The sequence below is a fragment of the Lathyrus oleraceus genome, chromosome 7, assembly GCF_024323335.1.
Source record: "Lathyrus oleraceus cultivar Zhongwan6 chromosome 7, CAAS_Psat_ZW6_1.0, whole genome shotgun sequence".
NCBI classification, from domain to species: domain Eukaryota; kingdom Viridiplantae; phylum Streptophyta; class Magnoliopsida; order Fabales; family Fabaceae; genus Lathyrus; species Lathyrus oleraceus.
Genome location: NC_066585.1, coordinates 544,488,972 through 544,506,669, shown reverse-complemented (window position 1 = coordinate 544,506,669; position 17,698 = coordinate 544,488,972). Strand labels below are relative to the sequence as shown.

Sequence of the window (17,698 nt, the reverse complement as noted above, 5' to 3'; positions counted from 1 at the left end):
GCGGGAAATCAAGATTTCGGAAATATCATCTTCCGATCCGGAGATGACAACTATCAGCAAGAGCAATTCGAGCGCTTCCAACAGCGAGGCGTCGCTCCCACCAGGTACCCCGATTTAACTTGTTTACAACAATTGGGCTTACTCCAAGGTATCGAGTGGATGCTCCGTAGAGCCGATTTAACCTTCCTTTGCACCCATAACCAACCCACCTATCCTTCCCTAACCTTAGAATTCCTAAGTTCTTACGACTACACCACTCCCGCCGGTGAAGGCGAATTTCTAACCGGTACAGCAACCTTCCGTATGTTTAACACCGAGTACTCTCTAACCCAACGCCAATTGAGTGCCATGCTGCAATTTCCCACAGAAGGTCTGCTCCATGCCAGAATTCCCCCAACCTCAAACTGGAACACAGTTCTAGTTTTCGACCTTTTTAAGAAAATTTCCGGTATAAATACCAACAATTGGGAAGAACTCCTTCTCTCCCACATCCATAACCCCACCATCCGCTATTTTCTCCGTATCCTGCAAAACACACTCTTTGGAAGACCAAACAACAGTAAGGTCAACTCAAAAGAACTCTTTTTCCTCCAGTGCGTTTTCGAATCGGATACTACGGTAAACGCCGCCTCTTTTCTCCTTCATCATATCCGCACCTTATGTGCTAGAGGCCGGCAACCATTCATAATTGGTGGATTAATAACCTCCATAGCACTTGGCCTGAACCTAGGGGATAAACTCCAAACTTTAGAATCCCTACCACCCCTGTCTATGGATATCAGCTATTGTCGCTCCAGCCGCCTGATCAAAAACAGAGTAGGCGGAGGCTATTATCTGATGGTGAACAACCAAGCTGTCCCAAGTGTTGTGCTACCCAATACCACCCTAACCGATGTCACAAACCCGAACCGCCACCTCTACGATCTTAGCGCTCCTGAAACCACCGACCCTTCACAAACAAACCAGCAAACAGATGAGTTTGAAGAAATGGAACAAGGTGATCATCCGCCAACACAACCGTCAGTCCCGCTCAACCCTTCCAGTAATGCAGCCGGCCCATCCTCCCAACGTCGTCGACGACGAAGGCCTGCGACCAACGATGACATTATGGATGCTATCGATGGAATGCAGGCACAGAATACAGAGATGATGCAGATGATGCGTCAAATGCAACAGCAACAGGATGCTCGGAATGCCATAACCGACCAGCGGTTTACTGAGTTGTTTAGCAGATTCGACAGCTTAGACATACGTCAAAGATCACCAGGACCAAGAACCAGAGGTGGAAGGCAGCCTTAGTTGTATTTTTCTTTTTCCTTTCCATTTTGTATTACTTTCCCTTCAAACATCGAGGACAATGTTTAGTTCAAGTATGGGGGGGAAATTATTCTTTCCATTCTCATCTTTGTTTCAAGTTTGTACTCTCCCTTTTCATTGTTATTTCCTTATAAAAACAAAATATTTTTTTTAAGTTAAGTCCTGAATGTGAAAGTTTCTATTATCTATTTCCCTCAACTTTCTTGAGCCATAACAAAAATTTTAACACACCCAATAAGTATAAAGGTCGCCTACTTTATAAAATTTGAGTGAAATCAAAACAAAATCATTACCATAACAACGCTCTGAGAACCTCAATATGTTAGATCAGGATAAGTACCTATCATACCGATTCCTTGAACTTTTAGTTCTATGGCAACCCCAAGTAGTTTATACAGAAGTCAGCACCATCTTAATAGCAAACTACGTGGAGAGCCGATGAATATAAGTGAATGATCCCCAAAGTAACCTAAGAAAATTAAACTAGGTGATCCTTACCAGATCATTTAACCTAAAGGATTGCAGATCATGCAAAAGCACAATACGAAAGATCCATTATGAATTGGTTCAGTAGGAATCTGGTACTGAACTTGGTAGGGCGGACTACGGTTCGATCCCCCGCAATTTGCAATGGACTGAATAATGAAGTTATCCGACTTATGTACCAGAACTTCTAGCTAAAAGCGGATCATAGTCACTAACCGGTTACTCCACTATGTGCGCGAAAGGATAAAGGGCTTAATGTGATTTCGCTAGAATGAAAACGGGCAAAATAAGACTAAAGGAACCAGGATAGCTATCATAGGGTACTTGAACCGATCGGCATAAGGTAGGGTTATCTAAGTTGTAACGGTAGTTGTTGATGTCAAGATTAAACTCAAGTCCTCCTAAACAAAAATCCATTGGCAACCTAGTACGAATTGATGTGTGCTTTAAAATTTCATCCGGCTAAAACTTTTAACAAGTTCTATACTGAATTTTGCTTGAGGACAAGCAAAGATTTAAGTATGGGGGAGTTTGATAACACGAAATTATATCGCTTTTTAAGACTTAATTCAATTAAATTATTTTATCATTTACGCTAATTTATCCCATTTTATCAGATATTATGCAGTATTTCTTTTCTATTTATATCAGGTACCCATTTTGAAGCAAAAGTGAAAAAGGGAAGAAAAGGAGGGGTAAAAAGCAACAAAAAGGAGAGAAAAGGAACCAAAGGCCAAAGCCCAGCCCAAAGCGCACAAGTCACCAATGCTGTGCCTGTGACGGACGTCACAGGACGCGTGACGAGCGTCACGCGAAGCAGCCTTGTGACGGACGTCACACATGGTGTGACGAACGTCACACCAGTCCTCTATATTTTTGGCGCAAGGAACTCAACTGACCACGTTGAAGCCCACTTCCACTCACGCTTAACCCTCGGAAGCCTACTACCATGCACGCGGAAACCCTTGAAAAGTGGTTACACCAGCAGCTTATAAATAGCAGCAAATTGGGAACTTCCAGACACACAGTTTTTGCACGCTCAGTCTTGCGGAAGCTCTGCCAAATTTATTTTTTCACGCCTTTGCCTATTTTTCTTCCTTTCCAGCATCGTTCACTTTATTTATTTTATTTTGCAAGCTTTGTTTTCTTTTTCCCTTGCAATTTATTTTCCCCGTTCTTAGCTTTTAGATATTTTTCGCGTAGTAGTTTCTACACCGGAAACTACTGGGCAACTTTATACCGGATTTAACCTTACGTTATTTTCGAGTTTTTTTTATTTCCTTGATTTAATTTACTGTTTAATTGAAGAATCGAAGAACAAATCCTACCGGCTTGTGGTGGAGTGTTCAAGACCATTGTATTACGCATTCAGGTTCTTTAAATTGTTATTTAATTTTTATGCTTTATTCTACTGTTTATTTACATTGCATGCCTGGAATGAGTCTGTTTATGCATGATATAGATTCTTATTTATTTAGCATGTCTGGCTAATTTGCCTAGGTATCGGTATGTAAAGTAAGCAGAAAGAGGGATCAAAACTAAGTCGGTCTATTCAAACTTAAAATTAGAATCAATCTTTTTATGGTCTTAACTTACAGGTTTAATAACAAGATTTTTTACAAAAGTAAAAGACATAAAGAAGTTGAAACCAACAGAGCGAGAGTTTGAGGTTTTAACTGGACAGTGTAAGTTAGTCATTAAATCTATCTCAGGGCGAGAGCAAGTTTTAGAATTAATTAAATTCTGACCTTTTTCCAAAAAGTATTTTTAAAGATTGAATGTGAGGACGAGAGTTAAGCATTTAGATTTAATTGTATAACCTAAGTCAACAGAGCGAAAGTTTGAGATAAGGGTGTTTAAAACGGTCAGTATTTTCTTAAAAAGAGTTTCTGCAACTTTATTGTTTTCAAAATATGATTTTTGACTTAATTATAAGTGACAGCAACATTAACATAAGATCATGGTTTCTTCAACAGAGCGAGAGTTTGAGATAAAACCTTTAACCAATAAAGTTAGTCGAAACGATTTATTTTAAAACCGAGAGACCGACAAGGAATTGATTCCCTAGTTTTGACGAACTACATACCGATATCCGTTTTATTGATATTTAATCTAGATATTAGTTTAGCTCTTAGCTCCCTTCCCCAAACAATCAAACATTTTCACCTTAGATTTACGTAGTAACCTTAGATAACGGTACATCGATTCATAAGTCCCTGTGGGATCGATATCTTTTAAAACTACGCGATAGAACTGTGCACTTGCAGTTTGTATCCCATTCTCGACTCACACAGTCGAGCGATCAGAGGGCGACCAAGACGATTGAAGGGAGACATTTGTGTGAATGATACATCGAGGAAAGGTTGAAATGATTGTTGTGGTGTTTGATAGCCATATGTTTGTTGCATCATCCATTGTGTATGCTTCACTTGTCTGGTCAAGATTCATTCAAGACCCACTTGCTCATGGTCTATTATGGAGGTTTCTTTGGTCTGTTTAGCATTCACTTCACGGCCTTACATATTCATCTTTTACTTGTCTATGTTCATTGGTTCAAACCCATTTCCATGGCATCATAACTTCCACTTGATTCAATTCATCCCTAGCATTGCATCTGATCATATCCTCATGCCTAGTTCATTCCTAACCTATTTCATCTGGCCAATGTCATTCATGCCATTTGAATTTCCATTGTTGTTTGGTCCATGAATATTTGATTATGACATGGTTCATTGTAAATCTTGTGCCTTGCTAGAGTTTTTGTTTCATGCTTGACATTGTTCATCTAAGTTATGATCATGTCCATTGATCCATGATTAGGTATTCACCAAGTTCATCACTTAGTCTATTCCATGTCATTTTCACTGGTGTTTGGTCCATGAATAGTTGGATCTGATCATTGTCCATTTTGGTCCTTAGGTCTTGATTCATTCAAAATTTGTGTCCATTGATTCATGTTATCATGTTCATTCATTTCAATATCTTTCATATCCATACAATTCATTTCAAACACTTAATGCATTCAAATATCAAATATCATTTCATACAATCACATTCAAAGTCCATACATGTACAAAGGCTACAAAATTGACCATTTATACAACAGTTGACTTTTGGTCAACAATTGGCTTTTTGCGCGACAACCACAACATTTAAAAATAACATTTCTAACTGATTACAACAATCAAACTAATATCATTTGGTCCAAACATCACTTCCCTAGCATCCTTATCATTTTTTACTTGCACTCATCCACGTAAGGCATCGAGTCTCTCAATACTTCTAATTTTTTTGTCTTCACGTATGTTTCCGTCTAACCAACGAACCAACTCGCTCTGTAGTTGCTCGAAACGACAGATGTTCCAGAAAAGCATCTCCATTGGAGGCTTGTCTCTCGAATAAATCAGTTTTCCATAGCGACGACGAAGACGAACCATGTTTGCAATATAATGAAAAGAGATGTGGAAAATGAATCACACAACACCTCTATTTATACAAAAAAAATCACGCAATACACAGAGGCGTCATACCAATTGCCGCCTCCTCTCCTTTTTTACATATGGGCGCCAATTGGATTGGCAGCACCATATGCATAAATCAATCCAATTGGCGCCACCTCTTTAACTTAGAGAGCAAACACCAATTCATCTGGCGTCACCTCTTCAAAGGAGGGTAGTTTGAGAATTAATTTGAAGATTGAGTTATTTTGGGATTTATTTTTGAAAATGTGGGTTATTTCAGGAAAAAATTCCAAAGTATTCATCAAACATACCTTAACAACAATATTTAAGCACAAAATCATAAACTAAACTTAATATAAACAACAAAACATTTATCAAACATACATCAACAATAATATTTATGAACAAAATCATCATAAAGTAGCCTTAATATAAACAAAAAAATAATTTTAAAAACAACCACATACCTCAACAATAACTTAAACAGTTTACATGCCTTAAGAATTTAAACCTATAATCTCATCTTAACATCAATAAAAGAATAAACTATATGTTGGACTAAAACAAATGTTTGACGTACCTTTTGAACAATAAAAACAAGATAAATAAGACTAATATTTTGATAAACAATAATATGATATCATATCTCATTAAATGATTGACATACGTACCTTTACTTGAAAAGATTTGTGGAAAAATAAAATAAATATATGAGTTTACTACTTATTTCGTGACATTTTCCTTTCATTCATACTAGTTTGAGAAGTTACGTTGGATTTTTGTAAAGTTATGATGAAGTTTTGAGAGATTTGGACAAGGCGAGAGAAGTTAGGGTTTCACACTTACAACGCAGTCTATTGAGAAGTGAATTAAGTCAGCTTATATAGGTAACATATTTCACAAATTTCTTAAAAACAATTGTGGTGACAAGTTTTTAGTTTTTATTTAAAATTTGAAATTAAGGGAATACATCCTTTTATCACTACTACAAAAAACACATCTTACCTCGAGCGCGGAGTAGATTTTACCTCCGTTACATAGGTGAGGTACCGAAAGGCGACCTAAAAATTTTCCATCTTACCCATTGGTTTCTAAATAACATAGGGTATAGTTGAAATGGTCATTGGTTCGATCTCCAATGAGATCCTTTAAGAAAATTTTAAATGAAGGAAAAACCTACCCTCTTGGTTTTAAAATATAACTAACGGGTAAAACAAGTTTGAATTTATTATCTAATGTGAATTGTTTGTATCATTTAGCCTCAGATGAACTTATACATTTTCAAATTGGTTTTTCAAATAATTATATATACAATTATATTTGAATAACAAATTACACTAATTAATGTTTTTTTGGTATTTTGCAACTCATCATTCATCTCACGTTCTTTTATTGTTAAAATCTATCAAACGCTTCTCGTTTTTGTTCAATTTTATTCCATACTTGTTCATTCGATAAATATGGAAGAAAGTTGAATGAAAACTATAAGCATTTGAGAGATTTTAACGATTAAATAACGTGAGATAAATGATGAGTTGCAAAATACCCGAAAAACATTGATTAATGTAAGATGTTTTTCAAATACAACATATTTGTTCATAGTATTATTTCCAAAAACAATTTAATAGATTATATGTTCAAAGAAGAATTAGTGAAACAAACAATCGACATTAGATATAATAAACTCAATTGTATTTTTTGTCACTATAATATCCTCTTGACACATTTAGAGGAACAAGATGAGATGTACAAAGAATCACAAAAAATATAATCTTAGTCTCAATCTCAAACTCAAATTTAATAATAACAACTAAATCCTAAACATATAGATTTTAATACTTTGCTAAGTATAACAACTAGACAACAACAACAATAACATCAACAAATCAAAAACAATAATAAATAACAACGACATTAACATTATCTCAATCTAAATAACAACTAACATTAAACAACAACTAGAAAACAATCTCTCAACAAAAATACAACAACATCAACAATAAACCTATAACATCAATCTCAATAAATATATAACACATTTATTCCAACAAAAATAACAAAATATAACATTAATCTCAGTTTAAGAAACAACGACAATATCAAACCTCTAACGGGTCTCAAAAACAACAATAAGATTAAAACCTCTAAGATTTCGGGGCTCAACAACTAAAAAACAATAACAACAACAACAACAACAATAATGTAACATGAATAGTGATGTTAGACATACCATATCTGTGAAGAAGAAGAAGCAAACAAGAGCCTTAACCACACACCATCTTCGTATTTCCTTTCTTTTTCAAGAGTTGAAGGATGATATGTCTTTAGAGCTTTTCGTTAGGGTTCTATGGGAGTTGTTTTATTATATATTTTTTAGGTAAGTGAAATTGAACGCTACAAGGTAAATTATGTATATTAGATTAAACAATTTCACATCGATTGTTAAACAAACTCGAGGTGACAAGTGGCTTATTCATTCTACACCTCGATTTTATAAAAGAACCGGGGTAATATATTACTTGGACACGCACAAAAATGATGAATGGTAAAAAATTAAAAAGTAACATGTATTGTTTCCTTTTTCATTCTCTTATTACTCACCAGTTTCTTTGTGTCATGCAATATTCTTTGTTGGGATTCGAAGAATGTCTTTAATTAGTTTTCTCCTTGTTTATTTTAGAAACTAAGGACTAGATAAAAAAAATTTAAATAAAATAAAACATGATGCATCATGGAATTATACCTCGATTTTTTGTTCGATGAGATAAAAGTTTTATCAATATTATTTATAATAATATTTAACGAAAAACACAAAAGTTGCAGGAATTGAGTTTTGAAGCATATCAATCTTAACCTATTACAACAATTATTAATTGTGACCATAATTATATATAATTTAAAAATTAAAAAAATAAAAATCGCCTGATAAACATATATTATCTCAATTGATTATGTCAATAATTACCTAATATGCTTTTTGGTAATAATAATATGTTTTTTAGTAGTGTTTATGCGTCTTCTATCACCCAATTACTTGACACCATTTTAGTCAAGAAAACACCTTTTTAAGATTCCATAGTTCCACAAGGTAGTAGATCATGAGATAGAACATAATTTCTTATCCACACTAAAAGTTTCATATATACACACACTCACTCTTAGACCTTAGACTTCACTATTTACCTTCAATACTTCATTTTTTTTGGAGAAAGGAATAAGGTGCCAAGAATATATACTTCATGCTTCATTAAATTTAACAACACAAATTGAGAAAACAAAACAAAGAATACGTGAGAATAACATGTCTTGTATTTCTCTTAAAATATGTATATATAAGTGTCTGTGTATGCACACATATGATATTTAATTAACCACCGACCACGTGTACATTTCACATCCTTCAAATCTTTCTTATCCCATTTTTATAAATTATAAAATTAAAAACATTATTGGTCCACTTGTAAAAACTGTATAATTCTCAAAATTAATTCGGACAAATTTGATTTTGAAAATTATGACGTTTTTGCCACCACAATTTTAAAAAATATAATAATATCCAAACAAATATATAAGATGTGTCCGAATTTACTATTCAAACGAGGGAAAAAAAGATAATTTTAAAAATCTATATAATTTAAAATAAATATATATAGGATGTAATGAACAACTTTAAATTAAATTTATTTATACACAAAAATTAATTATGAGTTTCAAATATTCATTAGGGTTAGAGAAAATTTAAAGTTGAAAGAATATATAGAGAAGTGTTTATATATTAGTCACTAGTTAAGTCTTGACATGCATCCAGAATGAAATTTAAGTATTTGTTATTATTTGATATTCATAAGATGATGATAACATGATGCCCAATTTAATTATTACTATGAAAATTGAGAAAGTTTAATAGCACCCTTCTTTTTGTAGTCAAAAGAAGCACTTATAGAAAGCGATCGTTTTCAATTCTATAATCCATTCTGTGTGTGAATGAAGCCAAGGGGACATTGAATCATAAGATCCATTTGTGGAAGACACTATGATTACCAAAAAAGACTAGGTGATAAACTATAGGAAAATATTAATGTGAAGTGGTGTGTTAACTAACAAAGAGACCCTAATTTAGTAATTTAATTATATAAGATTGGTACACGGTTTCTGTAAGATTATTAAGGTACCAAATACAATTACTCCTGATAAAAAAACATCAAAGATAGATTTGTTACACTACACATACACGTGAAATTTTTTCCTATACTATAATGTTTTTGTTCTTCTTCATATACAAAGAAATGAAAGAACAAAATGTCAACTTTATTACATAATTGACATATAATTATTCCTTTCATTTAAGGAACCAGAGACTAAAATAAAAAGTGTATTACCAAGTAGAGGAAACCGAAAAATAAAGATTAAGTTGATAATAATAACTGCTGCATTAGATTATCTTAGAGAGCAAGATCAGCTAAGTCAAAAGATTTATTAACAGCTTTTAACCAAGAATCTGATTTCTTTTTCCTTATTTCTTCATTCATTAGAGGTCGGAAAATGTTTGCATTCTTCATCTTATCCTTCGAATCGAAAATGTAATCTTCTTTCCAAACTCCAACAGCTAATCCAGCTGCATATGCTGCTCCAAGTGCTGTTGTTTCAACGTCAGCCGGTCTAACTACAGGAGTTGCCGACAAATCCGCCTGTCGAAAATTATTTAGAAAGAAAAAAATCATTTATATGAAAAATGACTTCAAACAGCTTAATTCGGAGGTTATCCAGTTGTTTTCATATAAGTTATAAGGTTTTTCATAAGCTATACCAGAGAGCTTGTGGTAATAAGCTGAAAATAGTTTATGTATACCAATCAAAAAGCTTAAACCAAATAGACCATCAGGGGAAGCATTTCAACGAGTTAAAATGAACATGTGTTTTCGAAAATGAAAATAAAAAATAATTTCACAATAAAAGGGGCCTTAAAATGTTAGAAAAATATGGAATTAGATGAAAGAAAATGTTAAGTTAGTCCAAACCTGAATCTGCATCATCAGGCTGTTAACAGCTGCACCACCATCCACTCTAAGCAAGAACTCTTCTTTGTTAGATTCATTGAATCCAGAATCTTTGCGCATTGAATCAATGACATCTTTCACTTGAAAACATATGCTCTCCAGCACGGCTCGAGCAATGTGACCCTTATTTGTATACCTTGTAATTCCAATTAAAACCCCACGAGCATCATCACGCCACCACGGAGCAAACAATCCATTGAAAGCAGGAACAAAGTAAACACCGCCGTTGGATTCAACCTCCAACGCCATAGTCTCTATTTCACTAGCATTTGAAATAAGAGTAAGACCGTCTCTAATCCATTGCACCGCTGCTCCAGCAATAGCAACGGATCCTTCCAGCGCATAATTGGCTGGAGCATTAGGACCAAGCTTAAAAGCTATAGTTGACAGTAGGCCATGAGTCGATTGAACTACTTCTTCGCCGGTATTCAATAGAATGAATGCACCTGTTCCGTAAGTACTTTTAGCCTCACCTTTACGGCAGGCTTGTCCGAGCATGGCCGCATGTTGATCACCTAAACATCCAGAGATAGGGATACCGGCAATTGGCCATCCAGTAGCAACATCGCCTATAATTTCTGAATTACTAATAATTTTAGGCAAAATTTCAGGAGGGATTTCAAGTGTTTTCAAAGTGGATTCATCCCAGTTGAGGGTTTTTAGGTTCATCAGCATTGTTCGGGATGCATTTGAAACATCCGTAACGTGTAATCCTCCTTTCACTCCACCAGTTAAATTCCATATCAACCAAGTGTCTATGGTTCCGAACAAGGCATCCTTTTTCTTTATAGCTTCCTTGACAGCATCCTCATTTTCCATCAACCACAGAAGTTTCAAAGCACTGAAATAGGTGCTAATAGGTAAACCGCAACTCTCTACGAAATGTGTTCTACCGCCAGATAACTCCTTTTCTAGTCTCCTGTTTCAAAATAATTAACATATATGAGATTTCTGATGATGGCAAAAAGGCAACAAAGGAATGAGATAGTGGACCAAATTCAACCATTGAATGGAACTAACATCAAAATCATAGCACCCAATATTTCGACAGAAATAATTAGAACATAATACAAAAAAAAAAACCTTTGTTGCAAAGGCAAAATGGTAGTTCATCTGAATGAAGAGATATGATCTACAATAAAATCGAGAGGGTGATAGTTTTTTATTATAGATGAAATATATACACAAAATGTGACTAGTGAATATTTTCCCTTGGCCTCATACTCTCTTTAACTAGATAGAAGGCACATTAAACCCAATTGGTCCTAGATTAAGCACATTTTTTATGGTTAATACCTGTTTTCACAATGTCAACATATTCTTTATAAGCAAATCAACTCATGATCGGACCAATTCATGTGACAATGATGTTTTGCTTTCTAAAAGAAAGAACTATCCAAATTTAGACAAGTGTAGTGTGATCATAAGATTGTGTTGCTACAATGACAATTGACCGCATGGAATCCATTTCCTACAACAACCATACATATATGCCATTTTGCTTACATGAGATCAATCCCCTTGCTATATTGTAGCACTGACATTTCAAATTAAAGACAAATATGTTGTAAATTTCAATCACTAATATTTTCTCAAATTATTGTAAGTATCTACATGTCCATCCTCCATGTATGTGTCTGTGCTTCATAGTCTTCTAGCGAAATGAATCATACTCTTAATCACGCAAAGATTCAATTATATGCGCAACAAAATAGAATGAAATGATTTCCTACACTCAAATCAAGCATCAATTTAGGAAAATAAAGAAAATTAAAAGAAAAAAAGGAGGACCTGCAAACGGAGGCGGTGCGAACATCCATCCAAACAATAGCATTGTGAAGAGGAGCACCAGTGGATTTGCTCCAAACAAGAGTAGTCTCTCTTTGATTTGTAATACCAATAGCTTTCAAACCTTTACTCACATTGAATCCATCAGCTGTTGCCTTATCCACCGCCTTAGTAATACAAGCCTTCACACTCTCCAATATCTCCATTGGATCATGCTCTACCCACCTTTCAAAACAAACACAAACCCATCAAAATTAACAACAACAACAAAAAAACTTTAAAATGAAATCAATTATAGGTTTTGCCCTAATCACCAAGCCATCATAAAAATTCAATAAAAAAATAAAACTTTAGAGTGAAAACAGAGATATAAATTTTTTGAACAAAAGAATAAAATCAAACATGTGGTGGACATGATTACCCTGCTTGTGGATAAAACTGGGTGAACTCAACATGGTGAGATCCAATTGGTTTAGCTGATTTGTCATAGATTATGAATCTGGTGCTGCTTGTTCCTTGATCAATTGATCCAATAAAAACATCATCTTCAGACATCTTGTATTGTTATTCTTGAGACCAAAGAGGGTGATGTTGTTTTTGTTGTTTGAAGATTGAATTGTGAGTGTAAATCTGATGAAGAGAAAAAAAACGTTGTATTTATGTTGTTGACTATTGAATTAATGCCGTTTGTTTGGGAAATGCTGATGTCAATCCAAGTTTTTAGTTAAACGAATCATCACAAAGTTTATCCATTTTAGATAAAAGAAAAAATTCTCTCATTTTTCCTCTTTTTCTCCGTCTTTCTTGGTTTTTTATTATGTGTTTTTTTTACATTCAATTTTTTAATTTGTATTTTTCATTTATTATTTTTAGAATTTTTGAAATTTTTTAGGAATAATAGTTTTTGACTAGCTTGTTATTTGTCATTTATTTATGAAAATTTACACTCACTTTTTTTTTCTTTTGCATTTTGATTATTAGAGAAAATGAGTCATAGCAATCCTGAGTTCATGATGAGAGATCATCACATTGACCAAATATTATTTCCACTAAAAAAACAAATCGGTATTTCCTTAACTTTTGTTCCTCAGCAGGAATTTGTTTAAACTTACCTCATTTAAATTCAATTAAAATGACATCAACATTTCTTTAATTTTAAAATATGCATTAATTTTTCTTAAATTTATATATATCTTTAGTTAGGAAAAAAAAATAGATAAATATCATCAATACCTACCATTTTTAAGTGTCACTAAAAACTATGGGAGACCAAGATTTCATTTTTTTTTAAAAATTGTTTGGGGTTAAACTCTCTTTAAAACTCCCACTAAATAACCCCTAAATTGTTGAAAAACAAAGAAAAAAAGATGGAATCTTGATCTTTCACAAGAGTCAACACCAAAAACTAGAGAGATGATATGATTGTCTTTTTAATAATCTCATAGAAGATTAATATATAGTTTAAAATTAAAAGAAATGTAGGTATTATTTTAATATATCTTAGAGGAAGTGAATGTAATTTGCTTTAATTAATAGTATTTGAATATAGAATTTTCAGCTAATTAAGGAATTTTAGTCTTCTTTTTTCTCTACTAAAGTCTTTTTTTTTTATAAGATAGGATTAAATCTATGGATCATTTTTCTATGATGTGATATTTTGTCACTTTGACAATTGTTAAAGAACTTTTTTAATTTGAAAATGATTCTTGAATATATTAGTGGTAACTCTTGCACTTTAACATAATAACTTTAAATTTAAATCATGTCTTTTGGATTAACAGATTTCCGTCTAATTTTGTGTGTTTTGATTCTTTGTTCTTCTCTTGGTATGTTGGCAGTGTAGTTGATTTGAGATTTAACTTGATTCTTAGATTTATCTTTATTTCTTTGTTTCTTTTTTCCTTTTAATACTTCTTTTGTTAATTGCCTCATTTATACTTTATTTTATTAATTTTATTTTGTCTAAAAAAATTGTACCAAAGAAGTCCAAATTTATATTTTCCGTTTTTAGAAATTTTACTCTTCACTTTTTTCCATTGAAAACTTCTTCCTAATTTTTTTACCAAATATGTGTTGCAATCATAATACTTATTGATTGATATTTAACATCAAAAATTTCACATTAAATTCATATAAAAAAACCACTTATCATGTGAAAACTTAAATGTTACAACCTAAATAAAATTTATTGACCGTTGTGTTAGTTGGCGCACGAGAAAGTGATGTTGTGAAAATGTGTTTTCTCTAAAAAAGTAAATTATGATACACAAACAACACACACATTCATGTGAAATATTTGACTATATTCTTCTCCATATACAAAGAAATGAAGGAACAAAATTTCAATTTTATTACATAATTGACATATAACTATTCCTTATATTTAAGGAAAGGAAGACTAAAATAAAAAAGTGTACTAGAAAGTAGAGGAAATGAAAAATAAAGATGAAGATGGTAATAGTAACTGCTGGCTGCATAAGATCATCTCAAAGAGAAAGATCAGCTAAGTCAAAAGATTTATTGACAGCTTTTAACCAAGAATCTGCTTTCTTTTTCCTCATTTCTTCCGTCATTTGAGGACGGAAAATGTTTGCATTCTTCAACCTTTCCTTTGAGTCGAAAAAGTATTCTTCTTTCCAAACACCAACTGCTAATCCAGCGGCATATGCTGCTCCTAGTGCTGTTGTTTCAATGTCAGACGGTCTAATTACCGGAGTTGCCAACAAATCCGCCTGCCAAACATTTTCAACAAAATTTGTGTGAAAAATGATTCCAAACAGCTTAGTTCAGTGTTTCATATAAGTTATAAGATGTTTTCATAAGCAACATCAGAGAGCTTATGAAAATAAGCTGAAAACAATGTGTCATAATTTGTTTTCATAAGCTTAATTTAGCATTTCATATAAATTATAAGGTGTTTTCATAAGCAATATTGGAGAGCTTATAAAAATAAGCTGAAAACAGCATACGGATATGTCATAATTTGTTTCCATAAACATAATTCAGCATTTCATATAAGTTATAATGTTCCCTAAGCAATATTGTAGAGCTTATGAAAATAAGCTGAAAATCGCATACGGACACGTCGTATTTTGTTTCCATGAACTTAATTCAGCATTTCATATAAGTTATTAGGGTTTTCATAAGTAATATTGTAGAGCTTATAAAAATAAGCTGAAACCGCATATAACATGTCATAATTTGTTTCCATAAACTCTAAAAGTCACAATTATGTATACAGGTAAATAAGCTTACATAAACCAATCCAAACAGGTCATCAAAGTAAACATACATCCGCTTCACAAACATAACATTTTTGACAATATAAACATCTTTTTGATGATAAGTAATGCAAGTTATGTTTTAACAATATTAAAAAGTTTGAAATATTTGAAATTAGATGAAATAGGTTCATAGAAGAAAATGTAAAGTTAGTCCAAACCTGAGTCTGCATCATCAGGTTGTTAACAGTTGCACCACCATCCACTCTAAGCAAAAACTCTTCTTTCTTAGAGTCACTGAACTCAGAATCTTTGCACATTGAATCAATGACGTCTTTCACTTGAAAACATATGCTCTCAAGCACGGCTCGAGCAATGTGACCCTTACCTGTATACCTTGTAATTCCAATTAAAACACCGCGAGCATCCTCGCGCCACCATGGAGCAAACAATCCATTGAAAGCAGGAACAAAGTAAACTCCACCGTTGGATTCAACTCCTAATGCCATATCCTCTATTTCATTAGCATTTGAAATGAGACTAAGACTGTCTCTAATCCATTGCACCGCAGCTCCAGCAATAGCAACGGATCCTTCCAGCGCATAATTGGCTGGAGCATTAGGACCAAGCTTAAAAGCAATAGTTGATAGTAGACCATGCTTTGATTGAACTACTTCTTCGCCGGTATTCAATAGAATGAATGCACCTGTTCCGTAAGTACTTTTAGCCTCACCTTTACGGCATGCTTGTCCGAGCATTGCTGCATGTTGATCGCCTAAGCATCCAGCGATAGGGATACCGGCAATTGGCCATCCGGTAGTAACATTTCCTATAGGTTCTGAGTTACTAATAATTTTAGGCAAAATTTCAGGAGGGATTTCAAGTTCTTTCAAAGTGGATTCATCCCAGTTGAGGGTTTTTAGGTTCATCAGCATTGTTCGGGATGCATTTGAAACATCCGTAACGTGTAGCCCTCCTTTCACTCCACCGGTTAAATTCCATATCAACCAAGTGTCTATGGTTCCGAACAAGGCATCCTTTTTCTTTATAGCTTCCTTGACAGCATCCACATTTTCCATCAACCACAGAAGTTTCAAAGCACTGAAATAAGTGCTAATAGGTAAACCGCAACTCTCCACAAAGTGTGTTCTACCGCCAGATAACTCCTTTTCCAATCTCCTGTTTCAAAATAATAAAATTTATGAGATTTCTGACTATGGCAGAAAGTCAACAATGGAATGAGATAGTGCACCAACTGCAACAGTAGAATGTTCCTAGATTAAAGCTGTTTTCACAATGTCAACCTATTCTTTAAAAACAGATCAATTCATTTGATAAGGGTGTTTTACTTTCTAAATGTTGGATCTATCCAAACATAGAGAATGTGTAGAAGAGTGTGATCAAAAAGTCGTGTCGCTACAATGACGGTTGACAGTAGGGAATGCATTTTTGCTTACATGAGATCAATCTCTATGCTATGTGGCACCCGATGTATGACATATGTGGTTACATTCAATCATTTCCATTTTCTGAAAACTAAGTATGGATTGTGTTCAGTGTCCGTGTATGTGACAATGATTCAACATCTGCAAGACAAATGAATCATACTCTAATCTTATAAACGCAGCAAAGTAGAATAAAAAAAAGGAGGACCTGCAAACGGAGGCGGTGCGAGCATCCATCCAAACAATAGCATTGTGAAGAGGAGCACCAGTGGATTTGCTCCAAACAAGAGTAGTCTCTCTTTGATTTGTAATACCAATAGCTTTCAAACCTTTATCCACATTGAATCCATCAGCTGTTGCCTTATCCACTGCCTTAGTAATACAAACCCTCACACTCTCCAATATCTCCATTGGATCATGCTCCACCCACCTTCCAAACCAAACACAAACCATCAAAATTTTCAACAAAAAAAAACAAACTTTAAAATGAAAACAAAGAATAAAATCAAACATGTGGTGGACATAATTACCCTGCTTGTGGATAAAACTGAGTGAACTCAACATGGTGAATTCCAATTGGTTTAGCTGATTTGTCATAGATTATGAACCTGCTACTGCTTGTTCCTTGATCAATTGCTCCAATGTAAACATCATCTTTAGACATCTTGTTTATGTTGCTTTTGTTATTTGAAGAATGAATTTGAGTGTATGTAATATGATGAAAAAAAACAAAAACCTTATATTTATGTTGTTGACTATTGAATTGATGCTGTTTCTTTGGGAATGTTGATGTTAATCCATGTTTTTAGCTAAATGAATGATCATAACTTTTTTTGGTACAAGTAAATTAAGCAATTTTAGTAGAAGGATCCGTTCAAAACTAGAAGTAGAAGATTAGTATTAATTGCTACTATATGAAGAAA

General features: G+C 33.6%; 2 protein-coding genes across 2 annotated transcripts; both read right to left on the bottom strand.

Moving 5' to 3' along the window:
• Positions 1 to 9,371: 9,371 nt before the first annotated feature.
• LOC127105394 (glycerol kinase) lies at positions 9,372 to 12,876 on the bottom strand. Its single transcript, XM_051042577.1, has 4 exons — positions 12,531 to 12,876; positions 12,113 to 12,334; positions 10,283 to 11,240; positions 9,372 to 9,952 (listed from the first exon to the last, which is right to left on the bottom strand). The coding sequence occupies exons 1-4, from the start codon at positions 12,662 to 12,664 to the stop codon at positions 9,707 to 9,709; spliced, it is 1,560 nt and encodes a 519-aa protein (XP_050898534.1). The 5' UTR covers positions 12,665 to 12,876; the 3' UTR covers positions 9,372 to 9,706.
• Positions 12,877 to 14,391: 1,515 nt separating this feature from the next.
• Positions 14,392 to 17,698, bottom strand: LOC127105395 (glycerol kinase). The gene is made up of 4 exons (XM_051042578.1): positions 17,306 to 17,698; positions 16,984 to 17,205; positions 15,552 to 16,509; positions 14,392 to 14,841 (listed from the first exon to the last, which is right to left on the bottom strand). Exons 1-4 carry the CDS (start codon positions 17,437 to 17,439, stop codon positions 14,596 to 14,598), a joined length of 1,560 nt encoding a protein of 519 aa, XP_050898535.1. The 5' UTR covers positions 17,440 to 17,698; the 3' UTR covers positions 14,392 to 14,595.